The sequence below is a fragment of the Acinonyx jubatus genome, chromosome C1 (assembly GCF_027475565.1).
Source record: "Acinonyx jubatus isolate Ajub_Pintada_27869175 chromosome C1, VMU_Ajub_asm_v1.0, whole genome shotgun sequence".
In the NCBI taxonomy this organism is placed as follows: domain Eukaryota; kingdom Metazoa; phylum Chordata; class Mammalia; order Carnivora; family Felidae; genus Acinonyx; species Acinonyx jubatus.
In genome coordinates, this window is record NC_069381.1 from 84711032 (window position 1) to 84731412 (window position 20381).

The 20381-nt window shown below is 38.3% G+C and overlaps 1 protein-coding gene and 1 long non-coding RNA gene across 3 annotated transcripts in view; one reads left to right on the forward strand and one right to left on the reverse strand.

The window, feature by feature from the left end:
* LOC128313940 (uncharacterized) overlaps positions 1-5997 on the reverse strand; it is a 24431-nt gene extending 18434 nt beyond the window's left edge. Inside the window, exon 1 of the long non-coding RNA XR_008295084.1 lies at positions 5885-5997. This is a non-coding gene — a long non-coding RNA (uncharacterized LOC128313940). The remainder of the gene's footprint in view (positions 1-5884) is intronic.
* Positions 1-15558, forward strand: part of VCAM1 (vascular cell adhesion molecule 1) — an 18094-nt gene extending 2536 nt beyond the window's left edge. Inside the window, exons 3-9 of one of the 2 annotated variants that reach the window (XM_015073841.3) lie at positions 713-1033; positions 2284-2550; positions 5915-6190; positions 8035-8355; positions 9234-9500; positions 11007-11273; positions 14509-15558. In XM_015073841.3, coding sequence (XP_014929327.1) covers positions 713-1033; positions 2284-2550; positions 5915-6190; positions 8035-8355; positions 9234-9500; positions 11007-11273; positions 14509-14669 — 1880 coding nt within the window. In that variant the 3' untranslated portion in view covers positions 14670-15558. The remainder of the gene's footprint in view (positions 1-712; positions 1034-2283; positions 2551-5914; positions 6191-8034; positions 8356-9233; positions 9501-11006; positions 11274-14508) is intronic. The other variant, XM_015073842.3, reaches the window with a different exon arrangement.
* Positions 15559-20381: the final 4823 nt, after the last annotated feature.

Consider the following 20381-nt stretch of genomic DNA (forward strand, 5'->3'; position numbering starts at 1 on the left):
CAAGTGGTGTGCTGGTTAGGACATTGAGTTAAGCATTTCAAGAGGCAAATCTGCCTTCCAGAATTTAAATATTGCACCTTCCTGGTGGATGAATTCTGGTCAGAGGCATTATTTTCAGAAGCCAATTATTTAACGTTGCTCTTTTCCTTTCTTAGCATGTGTTGCTCAATAACTGTTCTTTGCCATGACATTCTGAGCCTCAGTTTTCTTATCTATAAAGTGGACTTATCTCTGCTCTAAGAGAATGTGGTATAATGTAAATCTTCAGTAGCAGTACAGAATAATAAAAGTACTGAGTTTAAATCCCAGACTTGCCATTTCTGAGCTGTGTGGCCTCAGGCAAGTTATGCAAATGTGCTAAGGCTATGTTTTCATACCTGTGAAATGTGGTCTCTATGTGTTAGAGTTAAAATAAAATCCTTTATATTTAATGACTAGCACAGTGATGGGCATATGTAAGTATTCAATAAACATCAATTTCTTCTCTCTTCTTTTACTCTAATAATATGCAACCCTTAGTACATGCAGGCTCACAGCTGAAGAACTCTCTAAAGGGTGAGCCCACCCCAAACCATGAAAGGCTATTTAAACAATGAATTAAGACTGTATTAACAGAAACATTAGACTTGGTTTGCATTGCATTGAATCAGTCAAAGACATTATATTACATGAACAGAAAGCCTGCTCATGTGTATTTGTTTGACCTTTGCAGCTTTCCCTAAGGACCCAGAGATCCATCTGAGTGGCCCCCTGGAAGTTGGGAAGCCAGTCACAGTCACATGCTTGGTCCCTGATGTTTATCCATTTGACAGGCTGGAGATGAATTTGCTGAAAGGCAACCATCTCTTACAGAATAAGGACTTTGTAGAACCTATGGAAAGAAAGTCCCTGGAAACCAAGAGTTTGGAGGTAACCTTCACTCCTACCAATGAAGATATTGGGAAAGCTCTTGTTTGCCAAGCGAAATTACACATTGATGAAATTGACTTTAAGCCCAAAGAAAGGGAGACTACGAAAAAACTGCAAGTCTACAGTAAGTACTTGGGTGATGTAGTCTCGTCTTTATGGGAATTCAGTCTTGGATGTATACAGCATTAAACTTAGCAGCTAAAGTCAGGAAGGCATTTGTTTATAGTTTTTACTCCATTTTTATTCATTGAGAGCACAGTATTTGCCAACAGGATAATTCAATGAAAAGAGCATTGGATTTGGATTGGGAAGACTTCTGGCTCCATTAACTGTGTGAACTTGGGTTGCTTAATTTATTTATTTCCCAGTCTATCGAAGGAGAGTAATAATACCACCTGGGTAGTATGTAGTAGGCTCAGAAGATAAAATGTTTTCAATTATAAGTTCTCGTAACATACCTTGAAATATTAAGTTATAGAGATTTTACAAGGTGAGCGCTTGTTCTGTGTGTGTGTGTGTATACACACATATGCATGTGCTCACACACACATATATGCATTGGGCAGGAGAGTGGAGATGATTACCTTCACATTCGCTGAAACTGTGGGGGACTTGAGGCAAGCTTGTAGTCCCAGAATTGTGTAGGAGTGGACTCACTGTACTCCGTTCTAGACCCAAATGCTGTGTTTTTCTTTGCACACTACATTTAAAAGGAGTACTGCCAACTATAGCATGTTTAGCTGAAAGAGAATGAGATGGGAAGGCATTTATCAATATTTTGAAAAGAGTAGTCAAGACAGGGGATATTTTTCCTAGAGAATACAAAACTGGGAAAAGAGAGCTATCATTAAGTATTTGAAAGACAGTGGAAAAGGGATTTGATTTATTCTGTAACAGTGAAGGACTGAACTATGGCCACTGCATGAAAATTACTTACAAAGAGGAAGGTTTCAGTTCAATTGTTCTAGTAACTAGAGCTGTTCCAAAATCAAAAGGACTGCTTTTTAAGGCAGTGATTCCCTCAAGCAGAAGTGTTGACACCAACTTATATGAGCACTTGTCAAGTATTCTAAGATAGGACTGCTACCTTATCTGGGAGATTGAACCACATTATTCTAAGGGTCTTTCTTAATTTCTGAGTATCTAGGGCCCTCTGAAAACACCAAACACCAAAAAAAGTACCTCAATCAGATTAGTCAGAAATTGGATCGACTGACTTTTGTGACCACACAGTACTAATTTTACACTAATTTGGCAGATTAAGTTTGTCAAATTTGTGAAAGCATGTAAATACAGACTTGCAGAGAAATACGTTATCCTTGTGGGATCAAGATGATGCCTAGCAGTTACTAATGTTGTGCCCTGCCTTTTCAGTCTCACCCAAGAACACAGTTATCTCTGTGAATCCCTCCACAAGGCTGCAGGAAGGTGGTTCTGTGACAATGACATGCTCCAGTGAAGGTCTACCAGCCCCACAGATTTTCTGGAGCAAAAAATTAGATAATGGGAATCTACAGCTCCTTTCTGGGAACTCAACTCTCACTTTAATTGCTATGAGGACAGAAGATTCTGGAATTTATGTGTGTGAAGGAGTCAATCAAGTTGGGAAAAATGGAAAAGAGGTGGAATTAATTGTTCAAGGTAAGTAATCTGTGAAAAATGAATGGTAAATGTGCCTTGATTGGGGTTTGTGCAATAGTGAAATAGCTTCAATGCCACAATCGCTTCCTTAGGTTTTATTGATGACCCATCTGATGTCATGTACTTTAGCACAATTGTATGTTCATCTTGCTCAGACTTCTCAGAAGTCTTTCCTCCCATGGCTCTGCTTTTCTGATTCTTTTCCATCTCTCACCATTCCTTCCCTGCTTCCTTCTTTGGCTTTCTCTTTTCCTCCCGCCCCTTGAATATTAGTATTCTCAGCTTACCACATCTGTCCTCATCTCTACTCACTCTGGACTCTTAGTATTTGGGCCACCATACTCTGCTTACTCCTAAATTCATGTTGCCATTCCATATCACCAAATCCTGTCCATTCTTCCTCAGAATAATCCTTAGAATTTGAGCTCTTTTTTTTTTTTTTTTCAACCCTCTTGCCATTGCCTTAATTTATCACCTCTGACTTGGACTCTTGCAAGATGTTTTTAAATAACGGCATTCATTGAACACCAGCTGTATGCTAGGCGCTTTACATATGTTAGCTATAATCTTCAAAAATCAACTAAACAGTAGGTATTTTATACTCATTTTATAGATGAGAGCATATTGTCTCATAGAAATTAATAGAGGCTCCTACAGATCATACACCTGATATTTGCTGGGAATTCTACTTTCCACTTTATCTATGTTGTCTTCCTAGCCTTTACCACTACCTTATGAGGTGAATAAAAACTGGGGTTAAGCATAGTTCATAATTTGCCTAGGTCAGATCACTCACTAGTGGCATTGACTGTGATTTTAATACAAGCCCATTGTAATCTAAAACTCCATGACTTTTCAACTAAATAGCTAAATTGTCTTCAAATGGTCATCCTGCTATCATTTCTGACCTCAAGACAATCAATCCTGTGCAATGCTACCAGAGTATATACCTCAAACAAAAAAAGTGCTCATTATATATGACTTCAACCAAGCCCTAACTGCATGTAAATTAAAATTCACATTTAAAATAAAACTCTTTATAATCTGGTCAGAAACTACCTTTATAGCTTCGGTAGTGTCCATGTTGTTCCTTCTGCCTGGAGCACCATTCCTTCACCTGGCAAAGTCGAAGCCATTCTTCAAGACAAAGTTCATGTCAGCCTTCCAATTCCAGATTGTGTTAGGCAAATCTGGCTATTCCTCCCTTTTTCTACATTCAACACTTCTTATCGAAGTTTATGTACCTCTGTTAGGTCAGCATACATTAATTAAGAGCCCTTGTCCAAGAATCCAAGACTTGTGCTTGGTGCTGTGGGGGCAGACATGAAAAAGTTATGGCGGCTGCCCTTGAAGAGCTTATAATGTAGGGAGGAAAGGCAGGGATGTAAGTGATAATTTAAACATACTTTAGTAAGAGCCAAAATAATGTATTTATTTAAATGTGGCTTTCCATTAAACTTTAAGTCAAGAATCGTGTGCATGTGTGTGTGTATTTTAATATTTGGGTGTCTGCCACAAAATAGGTGCCCAGTATATGCCAGTTGCATAAACTATAAACATGAGCAATGCAAAATTTTAAAATATGATCTAAACGTGATGATTAAAAAAAATAAAATTGGAACTCACCATCAATAGATTAACTCAGTTGGGTGTTAGGTTACCATTCTCAAGAGACCAAGAAAGTATTACACTAATAAAATCATATGCAACTAATCACCCATCCTGGAAAAATTCCACCCGTAATAAATTAGATCCCATTTCAGTGTGAAAAGAAAATGCCCTGTGGGGTTAGGGAGGGTTGTTTTGAATTTTGCAACACAGGATACTAACCACCTTAAGTACTGAAGAGAGAATGGAACTTTGAAAAGACCTTTCAGTGACCTAAGAACTACTCCACAGGGGAAAAGTGTTCGCCTGGTAATATACGCAGCCACTGGAAAAAAAAATGGTCTGAGAACACTTCACAGGCAGGAAGTGGGTCTATTTTCAAGTTCCCTTTTCTCACACTAGCATATGAGGAATTCAGAAACTCTGCTTATTGTTCTCGGTGATCTTTTTCAAAATCTAATAGCATATTAGTGTATTGAGGTAATTTGAGGAAAGCCTTTTTTGGAAGATACTACAATGTCACAGTGAGACAAACCAAACAGAAGAATAACTTCTCTTGGCACAGATGAGAACCTTGCAAAATGTGGTGTATTTGGATGACTTCTATGTTGAGAATTCTTTCCTCCCTCTCCAGTCTGCTACTTACCGGAACAATTTTAGTGATTTTCTGTGGAGTCTTAACTGTCACTCTCGGGATTGTCCAAACACTCCCAGTTTCTTCAGGGAACAGGGAGTGGAGATTTGAAATTCCCTTTCTCCCCAGACAGGAAGGATCCCAACGCAGACTGTGTATCCAGCAGGGATAGGACTGGCAGCCAAAGAGCTTTTGTGGATATTTGAGACATAGGACTCTGCCCTCCGATCTCAGTAATTCAGGGGTTGAATTAATTCAAAGTAGTTTTGTATTTCATCAAATTCTAGAGGTGGTTTGTGTGTCATTTTCATGTTTAGATTCTGGCTTTGCTCTCAATGTGATTCTGTGTGCTTTCAATGGTATAACTATATTGTTGGCACAGAAACTCTAAGCACAGGTCCATTATGGCTATGGCATCTAATCAGAAGACATATTTTTGTAGCTGCTTTCACAACCTCTCTTAGATCTTGTTTTATCTCCTCGTGAGGATGATTTGATTCAGTTGTTGAAGCAACTGAAAAGCTAGGGTCTCAAATCAGACCCACCTGGCTTCAAGTCCTAGTTTTGCCACTGCAAACTAGATAAAGTTATCTAGCATTTCTGAGCCTAGGTTTCCTTAAGGAGAAAGAGGAGGAGGAAGAGGATGGGAGAAGGAAGAGGAAGAAGAAGAGGAAAAGAAAGAGAAGAAGCAACAGGAAGTGAAAGAGAAGAATTAATGGTAGCATTTCATGAAGTTGTGAGGATTAAATGAGATAATATATGCAGAGTGGCTTACACAATGCTTATACACTAGAACCTCTTAAATTATTTGCCGTTGTCCACTACTGCAGGGATTTGATAAACTACAACTGAGCAGAGACTGAATTAGTGTCGTGAAAAGATGTCAGCTTCTGTCCTAACAAGTCTTAATCCACATTCATTCTGTTAAATGAATGACTCAATGAACTCTTGTGGGTTCATTCTTTAAAAATGCCTTTCAGGATCGTCCCAAGGTAGAATGGAGTGATATTTTCTTACACAGGTGTTAGCTGTAAAGAGATGAGTAAAAAAGACCATATATCGGAATGTGGTGAAGGAAGAAAAGAATCTTACCTTCTTTTTGTCTTGTTCTTTTTCCTCCAGAGAAACCATTCACTGTTGAGATCTCCCCCGGGCCCCAGATTGTTGCTCAGATTGGTGACTCAGTTGTGTTGACATGTGGTGTCACAGGCTGTGAGTCCCCATCTTTCACTTGGAGAACCCAGGTAGACAGCCCTCTGAGTGGGAAGGTGAAGACTGAAGGGAGCAAGTCCACGCTGACCCTGAGCCCTGTGGGTTTTGAGAATGAACATTCTTATCTGTGCACCGTAACCTGTGGCCGTAAGAAAGTGGAAAAGGGAATTAAAGTGGACCTCTACTGTAAGTGGTTTTCGGAATTGTTCGCTTTTTTTTCCCTCAATTCTATTGAAAGAAACAGAATGCAAGTATGATATACAATGTGATCCATGTATTTAGAAAGGGAACTTAGCATTGTGAATTGTTCCTAAATCTCTGGACCGGAATTTTTGATGCAACCTAATTGCCTAAATCTTAAGTATATATTACGTATGTACACAGCATCCACAGTCCTTACTTTGTGTTTTGTCAATACTCTAGTCGTCATGCACTTGAACACACTCCATGTTCACTGCTTCCCATCGCCTCTGTGTATAGGGGGTATTCCAGAGGTGACAGTGAGCAAGGAGAGGAGTCAAGGCCCAGTCATATGACTGCCCAGCTCTTTGAACAGAGAGTGAGGCCCAAGCCTACTGTTTTGAAGGCACATTTGGAAAGTTGATTGGCAGGATGGGAAAAAATGAGGCAGTGGGGAGCAAGACAAAGCCAAAAATGAAAATAGGTAGTAATATTGGCCATAGGGAACGGCCTGTGGCAGCAGCTCAGATGAAAAGCAGAGCCAGGACTTAGCACGAGATCTTAATACTGATTTACACTACATACACCCACCACACACTTTCTTGCTGTTCCTGTCACCTTAATGAACCTTTACAACCTCGAACCTCTATGAATTTGACATTGCTAGAATTCTTCATTGTATAATGAATGAGGGACAAAATATTCAAAGTGCTCTGAAAATTGATTACGTTGAGAGAGTTATTCTGGCTTGTGTTATTCAGCAGAATTCAAGAGAAAAATAGAACATTCTCTACCAGAAAACCTGCCCGAACTTGTGTTACCTATCAGGATTTTGTTCAGCATGAGTTAGAGTATGTCTGTAAAGGGATTTGAATGTCTCAAAATAAGGGTGAATTTTGTTGTGTTATCATATTACCTGGAGTCCAAGATCTGCTGATGTAGGCACATTCCCAGCAGAAATGAGAACCAGCAGTACAGTCTTACTGCAATATGGAAATAGGTGAGAATGTATCACTTTAACAGCATTTTGCGTAAGAAAAAAACTTTTTAGCATTGCTCTTGCTCTTGATAACTATTTTAGTCTTATTTTTATTGGTTGGCCTAAGATGCATTATACATATTATTCAGAATGTCAAGCTCATAGTTTTTTGTTTACTTCAAGTATTGCCTGAGAAATACTTAAAATTTGGTATCTACACTTGGCCATTGGAAATGAAAATGTCTAAATTGAGAACTGCACTGTGGGTCTTATTTGATACCCAGAGGCTTCACAACTCTCTGGGTTTCAAGCTCAGAGAGATATGGGTTCTGATCTCAACTCAGTGACTTAACATAGATATGATGCCTAATGATGGTCTCTGAGCTTCTATCAGGTTTGTAAGTTTTCCTAGCTGTAAAATAAGTTCTCTGTAAGTTTTCCCACCTGTAAAATATGTTCACTAATACCTATTTTATCAGGCTGTTTTGAAGACTGAGGTAATAAATATTAAGGGATTAACCCATAGTTAACATTCAATACAGCATGGGAAATAAACATTTAAAATACATAGCTAGAAATAAGATGGTGGAAACTCATGTTCCTTGAAAAAGATCAGCCCAGGGCTGTCAGAAAGACTGCATCACTAAGAAGAGAAAAATAGGAAGTATATTTATTTCTTGATTCATTCAATGCTAAGTATTTTTGTTTATATTTAATATCACAAATGTTTATACTTGATGGCATTATTTATACATTGGTGATCATTCTATCCCACGTGAGTTAAAAATGTCATTTTGAGACCCTTGCATTTAATAGTTACATTTTCCTTTGAATGTCACATATAAACATCCGTTTTCTATGATATTTGCAGCATTCCCTAGAGATCCAGAGATTGAGATGAGTGGTCTGCCAGTGAATGGACACCCGGTGACTGTAAGCTGCCGGGTTCCTAATGTGTATCCTTCTGACCGGCTGGAGATTGAATTACTTAAGGGGGAGAGTATTATAGGGAATAAAAATTTTCTGGAGAACATGGACAAGAAGTATCTAGAGACTGAGAGTTTGGACATGACCTTCATCCCCACCACTGAAGATACTGGAACCGTTCTTGTTTGTCTGGCTAAGTTACATATTGATGAAATGGAATTTGAACCCAAACAAAGGCAGAGTACACAGACACTTTATGTTAATGGTAAGTACATGTGTGATGTATCCGCACCTGAATATGGGTTTCTTATCATGTTTGCCAGGCAATAGTTAACATGAGGTTAATAGTTAAAACCTCTGTGGAAAAAAAAATAACTGGAAAAGAAATTTTAAAATAATTATAACAAACCACTCCCAACACTTCAGACAGCAATCATTTTTTATCTCATGATTCTATGAGCTGGCAATTCGAGAAAGTTTCATCTGCTCACTGTGGTACCAGATGAACTCACTCATGCATTTTCAGTCATTGGCAGGTCAGCAGGGCATGGCTGGTCCCAGATGGACTCACTCATATATCTGGGGCCTCTCTGGGGGTTCTGGGCCTCCCTTTCTCCACGTGCTGTTTCATCCTGAAGGAAAGGAGCACAGGCTTAGTCACCACAATGCAGCATTTTGAAAGAGTGATAATGAAAGGAGGCCTTTGAGACTCAAGCCTAGAAGTCCTATGGTGTTACTTCTTCCATGGTACATTGGTCAGAGTGAGTCACAAGGCCAGCCAGGTTCAAGGGGTGGAAAAATAAACTCCACCTTCTCGCAGGAGAGTCAAATAATTTCTGGTCATGTTTAACGTACCATAAATGTTGATACACACTATCAGTGATCATCCATTCTTAGGTAGTCAGGGACTTTCTACAGAACTTATTTCTATTAGAAAATACCCATGCTGGGTTCATATTCTACTCTCTATCATTCTATACTTGCTTAAGTAAATGGGGACAGAAATCCTCCTTTGGTAAGGGTATCAACATTAATAAACTGTTCCAATCCATTGAACCATAGCTCAGTTTTGCCACATTATTAAAACTTTTTTGGAGCTCAAGGTATAAAGGGTCAAGCTGACAAGTGTTCCTGCCTTTTCAGTTGCCCCCAGGGATACAACCATCTTGGTCAGCCCCTCCTCCATCCTGGAGGAAGGTAGTTCTGTGAATATGACATGCTCCAGCAATGGCCTTCCAGCTCCAAAAATCCTCTGGAGCAGGCAGCTAAACAATGGGCATCTACAGCCTCTTTCTGAAAATTCAACTCTCACCTTAACTTCTACAAAAATGGAAGACTCTGGTGTTTATGTGTGTGAAGGGATTAACCAGGCTGGAATAGAGAGAAAAGAAGTCGAATTAATTATCCAAGGTAAGTAAAACGTGATTAATGAGTTATTTTCACTAGTATTATTTTGGTTGTCACCGGTTTTCAACAAAGCCCTCTCTGAAACCAACACTTTTACTAAAAACATATATTGAGGGTTTTGAAGAGCCCATGGTGTTTTCTATGCTTGGAAATTTCCTGGAATGGAACTTCCTCATAAACAATTCCACGTCAGTTATCCTAAAATTCTTTTAACCTCCAGCGGAATGCTCGCTGTGGGAACGGTGCCAGGAGTTTCTAATACTGGCACCGGTTATGGTGTGAAATAAGGGTAGGAAGAGGTATGTATGTATTTGGAAATTAGCTAAGGTTAAAGCCACCATATGTACTGAATTGGACTCTGAGTGGTAATCTCACAAGGCACATACTAGTATTTGCTTAGAAGCCCAAGAAGGCATGTAAGCCTTTTGTAAATTTTGAGGTTGAGTAGGAGTGACCATGCCCTCTGGTTCATCAACTTTGGGCATACAAGTTCCTTTTTTTTTTTTTTTTTTCCTTCCTGGAGCTGTCATTTCCTGTCTTATTCCTTGGTATTATTTTCACTAAGGCATTAGTGACTTTCTTGTCACCTCACCTCGGTGATCATTTGTATTTTAAAGAAACGATCTTGGAAGGAAGGGCAATGCACAACTTTAAAGAAAGTCTTTAGGATAGATGTCATGGTACTATAGCTCTTGTCGGGGAAAGAATCTCAAATCAAGTCACAAAAATAGATGGAAATCTCACTTATAAAATGGTGATATGATACCTTCTTCCATGGGCTGTGTATTAATAGCGATGTTGTACTTTAAATACTTAGCCCAGTGCCTGGCACCTAGTGAATAATAGTCGTGGTTGTTAGAATAGTAAGAAAGCCATCTCTGTACAACTTGATCCAGGAAAATCCAACCCAAACTCAGAAGCCTGTAAAGACTTTTTACTTCAAGGAAAAACTGCACAACATTGTCACAAAAAAAATTTTTTTTTCACGTTTGAATTCTATTGCTGTTTATCAAACACCATTTTTTGACTAGTCTGGGTAAAGAATTAGATTTAGGGACATGAGAGAAGTATAGACATGTATTCTCTCGTTAAAAACATGGCCATTTATGTGGGCACCTGGGTGGCTTAGTAGGTTAAAGGTCTGACTTTGGCTGAGGTCATGATCTCGAGGGTCGTAGGTTCAAGCCCTGCATCAGGCTCTGTGCTGACAGCTCAGAGCCTGGAGCCTGCTTTGGTTTCTGTGTCTCCTTCTCTCTCTGCCCCTCCCCTGCTTGCACTCTGCCTCTCTGTCTCAAAAATAAACAAACATCCAAAATAAATAAATTAAAGACACGGTCATTTACAAAAAAAACAGTCAATGTTTGACTTCTTTGCTTGCCTCTGTAAACACTTAATGCAAACAGTAAGCACAAATAGTTCCTTGACAGCTAATTGTTGCTGTCATTAAATTAATATGGAATTGGTTTATATTTCACCCAGTCAGAGGTGCATTTTAAATTCTCTTTACAGTTGCTCCGAAAGACATACAACTTACAGCTTTTCCTTCTGAGAGTGTCAAGGAAGGAGACACTGTTATTATCTCCTGTACATGTGGAAATGTTCCCCAAACTTGGATAATCCTGAAGAAAAAAGCAGAGACGGGAGACACAGTGCTACAGTCCAGAGATGGTGCATATACCATCCACAAGGTCCAGTTAGAGGACGCTGGAGTGTACGAATGTGAATCTAAAAATGAGGTTGGCTTGCAATTAAGAAGTTTAACCCTTGATGTTAAAGGTTAGTTAGAGTTTTGTTTTATTTTTTGATTATTTTTTACAGTAGTCAGAGGTTAGATGGATTGTAAAGATTTTCTAGGATTAGGTGAATGAGTTGGCAAAATGGACCTGAATTCCATGTTGATTGTGGTTATTGCTCAGTGTTTCCTAAAATAATCATGCACAGCTGCCCTATCCTCTGGAGTTTAGCCAGGAAGTTGACATTAGTCATTAGTGAGTACAGAATTCCCATTTGCTTTCTCAGAGTTGACAATTCATCATTGGTCTCTGAAGTCTTGCGTTTCCTAAGCGTTTAAACATACTTCTAAAACCTTGCCCTGGAGGTTATAAGGAAACTAAAGTAGGATTGGCACATGGAAGACAAAAGTTTCTATCCAGATTCTTGTCACTCCTACCACAAGAGAACGCTATTCTCTGGACATGGAGTAACTATTTTCTGGATTGACTCCCTTCAAGATAACAATTAAGAGTACCAATCTTGATGCTGAACAACATAAGAGAATCTCTAGACTATAGAATTGCCTTCTTAAAGATCCAAGCCCTTGTCCATCATACCCTATTCTGATAGTGGGTGGGGGTGCAGAGCAACAGCCTCAGCAGAGAAACTTCGGGGGCCCTTTCATTTCCTACCCCCTCTTGTGAATGCCTGGTAGGATCTGCTGATCTTAATGGTGAAAGCAGAATATGTTAGCCTGTACTAATTAGTCTCCATGCCTTGTGTGCTAATGAGTTCTCACTGTGTGTTGGGAGCCAGGCTTGGAGCAAACAAATGCAAGTCTTGGAGCCTGTGGCACTTGGCTATCAGAGTTTGCAACCACGGGTCAGTGTGAAGAAAATTTGAACTTAGGTCAGAAAATGGGTAAAATTGTTGCTCATCTGGCCAAGTTTCTCGACATTTCAAGGCTTACCATATGTTTTCTGTTGTCACAGTACCATAACAATACATCTATCTAGAAGTGTTAAAGAATGGGAAAATACCATGATTACCTGTAAAACTTATAGCCATCCACCTGCAGTGATTATCCTGAAAAGAGTTGATCTGGCCAAAGAAATTACCATGTGCTCAAAGAATGGAACATTTGCCTTGTGTCATGTCACTCAAAATGACACGGGGGTGTATGTAATCAGTGCTTCTAATGAGGTTGGGGATGATTCTGGATGGATTGAGATCTCAGTTATGAGTAGGATGAAGTCCACTCATTCCTATTTTAATCTTTGATGCCTCTAGTCCACTTTTAATTAAGCCTAGCCCTGGAAACTTAGACTCCTAACATTTTTGTGATTCTGTTTGTAGTTAATGATTCTCTTTTAAAGACATATCAAAGCGCTTTCTCTACTTTTTAACTCTCTCTCACACCTTGTCTTTTCTAATTGCTTTATTAAATTAGTGACTTACATATTTGCCATTTTTCACTCATTACTTACATGAACTATCCAAGCACTTTAGGCACTCAGCTAAGAAATTCAGGCCCCCAAACTATGGTTTAAAGTAACTGCAAATGAATGAAGACAAAAATTTGACATTTTTCCTTGGTATTTGTATTAGCTTACCTTTCTGTGTAGCTGCGTTTTAAAATTAATTTTGTTTTGTTTTGTTTTGGCTTGAATGTATTCCAGTGATATAGGAATGGTTGGGAGTCTTTAGGATTTTCAGTGTTTATACAGCTAATGAAAATAGTGTTTGAAGGTTGCCCTGGTAACCGACTCAACAGCAAATTTGTGTTTGACTGCAGATGCCTCAAGGAAAAACTAAAAGCAAAAGATAATATTTATTAAGTTGAAAAGAAAACAATAGGAGTATAAATACCATTGTCCATCATATTGTCAATATTGATGCCTAACCATAGTTATGATAATGGACATCCCATTAAAATATTATACTTTGACTAGTTCTACTCTAATAGGGAAAAGTAGAAAAATGAGGCAGTTATCATTATATTTAGGGCTAAGTGTTTTTATCATCAATAATTTGAAAAGATCAACTTCCCATCATCTGATTATCATGATCCTGTTCTACTTAGTTGACCTCCAGTGATTAGAAACTTCTAGAAGGAATGTAGTAATTGCCAAAGTCAGATTTCTTCAAAGACAGGAAACATACATGCTACTTTCAGAAATTTAATACTGTGAGGTCATATAATTCCAGGCAAACATTAGTATAGATAGAGATGAGCCTCTAGTAAATGCCACTCTATCTTTCTCAGATGTTCTTATAAGGTTAAGTGTTAAATACTATTGCAGTGATCACATGATTTTTAGTAGACTAGAAAGTAGTAATTTTTGCTTTTGTAAACTATTACCTTCTGTATCCAGTTACAACGCAATGACAAAGTGACAGCATGTAGAAAGAAATGCATTACTTTTCAAAAAATATTTATTGGGTATCAACTACTCCAAGCAATGAGTCATTTACTACCTATTCAGTGGTGGACCAAAAAGAAATTGATAGGTGGTCTTATGTAACCTATAGACCAAAGTTAATAGATAATCATACAAATAAATGTATAATTACAAGCAGTGATAAGAACTATGAGAAGGAAATTGCAATGAGTTGTAAAAGTATATCAGGGTTCCTAATTTAAGCTGGGGAAGATGTGGGTCAGAGAATGCTCTGAGTAAGTAATATTCAAACTAAAATATACTATTCAAAAAATTTAAGTTTATCAAGAGATGATATAAATGCTGAAGATGAATAACATATATTAAGATGTCCTACTTCAGAGATACAAAACATAAAGTTTTTTATATATCTCTGGAAAAGCTGTCAGCAAGAATTTTTTTTTTTTTTTTACTATCACATATGCTGTTTGACTATAATGATTACACTTTAGATGTTACAAAGATTTTCTTGGAGAACTGGTTAATTATTTCAGTTCATGGTCATCAGAGTCCTAGTTCTTCAATAGATTTTTGTATTTTCCAAAGCAAACACTCCTCTCCAATTCTTGCTTTTGTAAAAGAGTCCTAGAATGTCATGCTCTTGTTTCCATTCTACAATTGAACCTGATTCTATTTGGATGCAACAACTGTCGTCTTAGACCCATCATGGCCATAGCAACAGCCAACTGAGTATTTGGATAATTGAAAGAAGTGTGTATTTGGTTCCTGTTAGCCCTTATCACTGCTTTGATTCATTCCTATTAAGAGAACTAGTTGTACTGTTAGAATAAAATATATAACTATCAAAAAATCTTTTTGAACTAGACATTAATTGCATCCATTTTGTTATTTTCCAGGAAGAGGAAATTACCAGGACTATTTTTCTCCTGAACTTCTCGTGCTCTATTGTTCATCTTCCTTAATAATACCAGCCATTGGAATGATCATTTACTTTGCTAGAAGAGCCAACATGAAAGGGTCATACAGTCTTGTAGAAGCACAGAAATCAAAGGTGTAGCTAATGTTTGAAATGTTCAACCAGAGCCACTATTTATCAGTCCACATTCTTAATACTGCTCATCATTCCATGAGAAAAACAACAAGCTCAGAGTCCAGACTTCACTGAATGTAGTGACTTCTTGGAAAGAAATGGCTTCCTGTGTCCCATGCTGTGAGCAAGAGGCCAGAGGAAGACTTTCTGCCTAAAAAATAGGCACTACCATTGAGATGTGTTGACTGGAGTAGTTCCTTGATGTGTATATACAATAACATGATGTGTACATATGTAAAATAAAATTATTCCATAGCAACATGGCTTGGAATAGCAGCCCTCTGTAGTCAGATCTTCAAAGTAATTTAATAGTGTTGCCTGGGCTGATTGTTATAACTGAATGCATCTTAAGAAAATTTAACATTAATATTGACTGGCAGCTGACCTATGTCACCTTTTTAATATTTTTTTTCCTTAACAAAATTTTATTTCCATAAAGTTGATTGATAATAATTTCATGTTTTGTAAAGATGCCAAGCTTTTATCTTTTTATAGGCAAATGATAAACCAGGAGGGCACTGGGTTCACTTTCAGGTACTAAACACTTCAACCTATGGTAGAATGGTTGACTGGATTTCTCTGGATGGTACTTGCATGGTACGGAAATGTTTTAGGATGTTTGTTTATCAGACTCTTGTATAACTTTTCTGATGTGGTCTAAAAATGCAACGTCTTTTGATTTTCTTTTGTAAATGTTTAGAATTTTTTTTTGTACAGTAAAGTGATAATATCTGGAATTGGAAGAATTGCGTGTTTATTTACTGTAAACTGTCACGTTTAATCATGGTGTTTAAAATGCCAAGTTCCGAAAGTATAGAGTTCAAACCCATAGAGATAATAAAAGATTGCACTTGAAGTACACTCCTCAGACTACTTCTATCAGAATCATTATGGGAACTTGATAAAAATTCAAGTATTTTAAGACATGCTATCCTGTTGAAGTTAAATGTCTCATTTTGTGTCCTTGGGATCTGAAATGAAATTTTTTTGCAATTAAAAAAAATGGAATACACAAAAAGAGTGAATGCAGATGAATGTGCACATATCAAAGGGTGACAAGCAAACACGTATGTACGTACCACTACGACCAAGAGACGGAGCATTACTATTCCCACCAGAGCCCATCTGGTCACTCATGCAGAGAAGTCAAGTCAGTTGTCTTCACGGGCCTTCTAATAAAGAGCTGTCTGTAAACCTTGTTTATTTTCCAGAAGGATGCCTAACTATGACCGGAGACTTCACTGAACCCCAGCCCTTGTCAGTAGCCCAGGCCACTTATAAAATCCCTTTAGGAAGAGTTGGATTATCTACTCCAGAAGTTCAATAATGACCTGGGAAAAAACAGTGATTCTTTCTCCCCTAGAGACCAGAGAGGTCCCACCTCCTCTTCCTGATCTTGTTTGTGAGCATTTTTAAAGGCAAGTGGCAGAAATGAGATCAAAGATAGGTAAGGAAGACAGGTCTTACACCTTGAGAGTAGGTGCCAGATCTTTGGGAAGAAGGGAATTTTTCATCTGACTCCTGGTCTCTGAAGTGGGTGTGGTTTGTATTAGACACTACTTCCAACTTTTTTCTGGCTGACTGGCTGACAGTGAAGCATCGAAGGCAACTGCCAGGGCTTTTCCTTGCAAGTAGATATCCTTCCTATTGTCTATAAATCTGAATTTGAACTAACTCATTCATTTGCCTAATATTCTGGTGAGAAGGAAGCAAACGGTTGATTTGGGGAGGTACATAAGCACTTTCAGGATATTGGCAAACTTTCATTTCCCTCATAATATTTCATAGTCTGATTGTCTTAGAAATAGGTTCAAATCTGACTTTTGGTAGTATTGGTTCTCAGCAACCAGAACGTTCTTTGAATTTCCGAGACTGGCAAGGTTGCCATCTCTTACACTGATACCGTGATAGTCAAACCAAGACTAATTAACAGGTTGAAAAAAAAATCAGGACAGTTCACCTCTGATAACCATACCATCACCTTTCCTGCTCTAGGTGAATGACATAGGGAAATTATGAAGTAGAACTGAAGATCATTTACAAATAAAGGTAGGGACTACTTTGAGGTCCCTACCAGCTCTCAAGCACAATGGTTCTTTGAAAATTTACGTGTGCCTTGGGTAATTTTTTGTCACTTCTTTTAGAGACTCTTTTTGTATTAAGCTAAACAAAGACCTAGGGATCTTCTTTTTATCTTTTACTTGCTCAACTTTAACAGAACTAGAGACCAAAAACAAACGTTTAAATTAATCCCAACACTAGGAAGTAGTTTCTGCAAAGATTTTATAATAGCCACTCTTCCCTGCAAAGAGGAAAGGGACATTTGTAATGTCTTTTGAAATACCTTTTATTTTAGCCATAATGATAATGAAAATTTCACTCCTGAAAAAAAAAATGTATGCGGTGGCTTTTCAAGCTTTCCTGCTATTGAAAAAATAATTTCTCTCAACAGACTAATCTTTAAGTCTTACTTGAGAAAAGTACAATGAATTGACTGGAACTCAGTGTTCCATTCTCTTGTCACTGGCAGGGACTCTTGGGGGTATTGTAAAGAAAAGAAAAGGTTGATTCAGTGATTGAAAAACAATAGTTCAGAGGCACCTGGGTGGCTCAGTCTATTGGGCCTCTGATTTGATTTTGGCTCAGATCACAATCTCACGGTGCATGGATTTGAGCCCCACATTGGGCTCCACTCTAGCAGTGTGGAACCTGCTTGAGATTCTCTCTCTCCCTCTCTCTGCCCCTCCCCTCCAAAATAAATAAATAAACTTTAAAACAAGAAACAGCAGTGGTGCAATCCTGAAAAGAATGAGCAGATGACACCAACTTGTGGGGCAAAGGCTGGAAGGTGAATCAGTCCTACTTTGAATTGTGTTGTGAAGAAATTCAACTCACCTTCTCCAATGAACGTTTCAGTCTGTGAAAAGGATGTTTAAAATCACAGTTTGTACTTAAGAATGCTATTACTATCTTTCTTTAGTCCAACTTGCATGCAACTAAAATTTATTTAAGTACCAGGACATTGAATACAACCATGCTGAAAACCCAAAAGAAGCGGTAGTAAATACAGAATTTCAAACGCATGGCAAAAACGAACTTTAATGCTCCTGCTCAGGTCATATTTACTATTTAGATATTTAGAAATAATCACGTGAAACCCACTTAAAAAGCAGCAGATTTAAGGAGCTGTTTTTCATAGAAGTTTCTGTCATTGTTTTGTCAAGGTGTGTGGATATTTTCTACGTTGCCATGAAAATCACTTTATGCTCCCGGGCAGAAAACTGAACAAACAAGTTCATTTTTCCCTTGCTACAATCTCATAAGGGCCTGCTTCTCCTTATTTGTTTGAGTTCCTCTTATTTAAGTGGTCTAGTCATTTCAGAGTTAACCCTTAGTTTTCCACTTGCATGATCTATGGTGGTGTTCTAGTAGTATTTCCCAAACTCTCTTCATCATGAGAATTTCATAAGGAACTGTAAATACACAGAGTCAAGAGCTCTATCCCAGACCTACTGAATTAGAATCTTCAAAGTAAGACCTGAAAAATCCAAATTTTTAATGGATATCCCTGATGATTCTTATGTCTGTATCTGGGAAACATTCTTCGAATAAAACTATTTAGCTATTCAGTAGGTTTTCATTCCCAGAAAGCATTGACTGAACCCTGAATTTTTGGAAGAGTTTCTCCAGTCTGCAACCATTTTTCTCACCTTTTCTGGAAACTTGATCTGTCATTCAAACACTTTTCCTGCCTTCAGCCTCCTACTCTACTAGCTCCTATAAGAGTCCAATCTCTTCCACCTTGAAAAAAAAAAGCTAACAAAAATTTATTTCTTAATCCTTTATCTCCTGCTAGGCACAGCCTTATTTCACCTCTTTTTTTCACAGCAAGATCCTAGAAGGGATAACCATCTAGCTCTCTCAATCCCTGTGCAACAAACTCTTATCTGGCTTTCTAATCTGCTCCTATCAAAGTCAGTACTAATCTCTTCACTGATATAATGGGGGTAATTTTGAAATATGAAACCAGCATGTTTTTATTTCTAATGATCTCTAATTCCTACTTGTCCCAGGGCTTCCCCTCTCAACAATTTCTTGTTTGTGGAGACAGAGAGAACCTAGGTGAGAAGAATGAATTATAGCTCAGTTTCAAATTTCAAGCCAGGTTTATCTGAATCCACAGGAAGACCATGGTTTTAGAAGGCAGACTATGTGGAGAAAGTAAAGCACTTTCCTGCATTCCAAAAATTCCCCTAACGCAGCAAGAGCTTATAGTGTGGAGAAGACAGAGGATGGAAGGTAAGCCCAAGGCACACAGTTGGGGGGGAAATCTGTCCTAGAGGGGAGAGGAGGAACCAAGAAAGGAATGGCAAGATATTGGACACAAATATCCTCGCCACTTTCTGCTTTGGGGTCAAATATAGGAGGATCACTGCATCAGAATCACTCAAATAAGAGTGCAGGAAAGAGGGAAGCATAAGGGTTAAGATCTCCCTTCCCCCGAGGTTCTCACAGAAGACGGGTTCAGCATTCTCTCATGAGGTGTGGGAGCGGAAGAGCAGCATTGAAAAAGAGGACTGAGGAGAGATTAGTGAACCAGAAGTGGCCTAGAACTGGAATTAGGGCAACAAAAGTGTGGGGATATTAGGACCAGACACAATGGCAGATCTACAGGTGTCAGTAGTTAATAACATGATGCCTAAAAAAGACAAGGACCAGGTATACCAACTTCACTGAGCAAAGGTCATCCAGCAGACCTCCAGCCAAAAGGGACCAACCAACAGCATGGGGACCACAAGACACCTACTGCGTCCAAATGACACCAGAGGAGATGACAAAGGGCAGTCTGAAAGGCTGAGTAAATATGAAAGGACTTAAACTAAAAAGAAATGCTTTCAATTATTAAACATTTTTTTTCTGTTATCAGCAGAAATGGTGACTCAAGCGCAAGAGTAAATCAATATTAGATAATAAAGTTAACTTTTTTGTGCATGTGAATTATAGTATCAAAATCTCAGCCTTGTTACAGTACTAAATGGGGTGAAAAATTCAATCTCTTTTCGGCATTGACAGTTGACCATTCCTTAATTCTTAAGTCTCTTGTGGTTTGATTATATCACATCATATTGTTTTTCCTCCTATTTCTCTGGCTCTTCTTTCACATTTTTAAAAAATATTTTTTAATGTTTATTTATTTTTTTGAAAGACAGACAGATGGGAGCAGGGGAGGGGCAGAGAGAGACAGAGGGAGACACAGAATCTGAAGCAGGCTCCAGGCTCTGAGCTGTCAGCACACAACCTGATGCGGGGCTCAAACTCACAAACCATGAGATCATGACCTGAGCTGAAGTCAGACACTTAACTGACTGAGCTACCCAGGCGCCCCTCTTCACGTTTTTTTTACGCGATCTTCTTCCACATGGCCCTTGCAGGTTTATACCATGGATTCCATACTGACTCTTTTTTCATTTTAAATACTTTCCCCAGTGACCGCATCCTTCTTATGATTTATATGGTCATGATTTCGAGTATACATTCAAAGACTCAACCTGTTTCCCAAGGTCCACTTGTCATCTTCAGTAATATCTCTTAAGCAGTTCCATTTAGAGTTCTTTATATTTCTGTCTTCCTGTTCTATTGCAAGAGGGTTATTGAAATTTCCAATTATAATTTTGAATG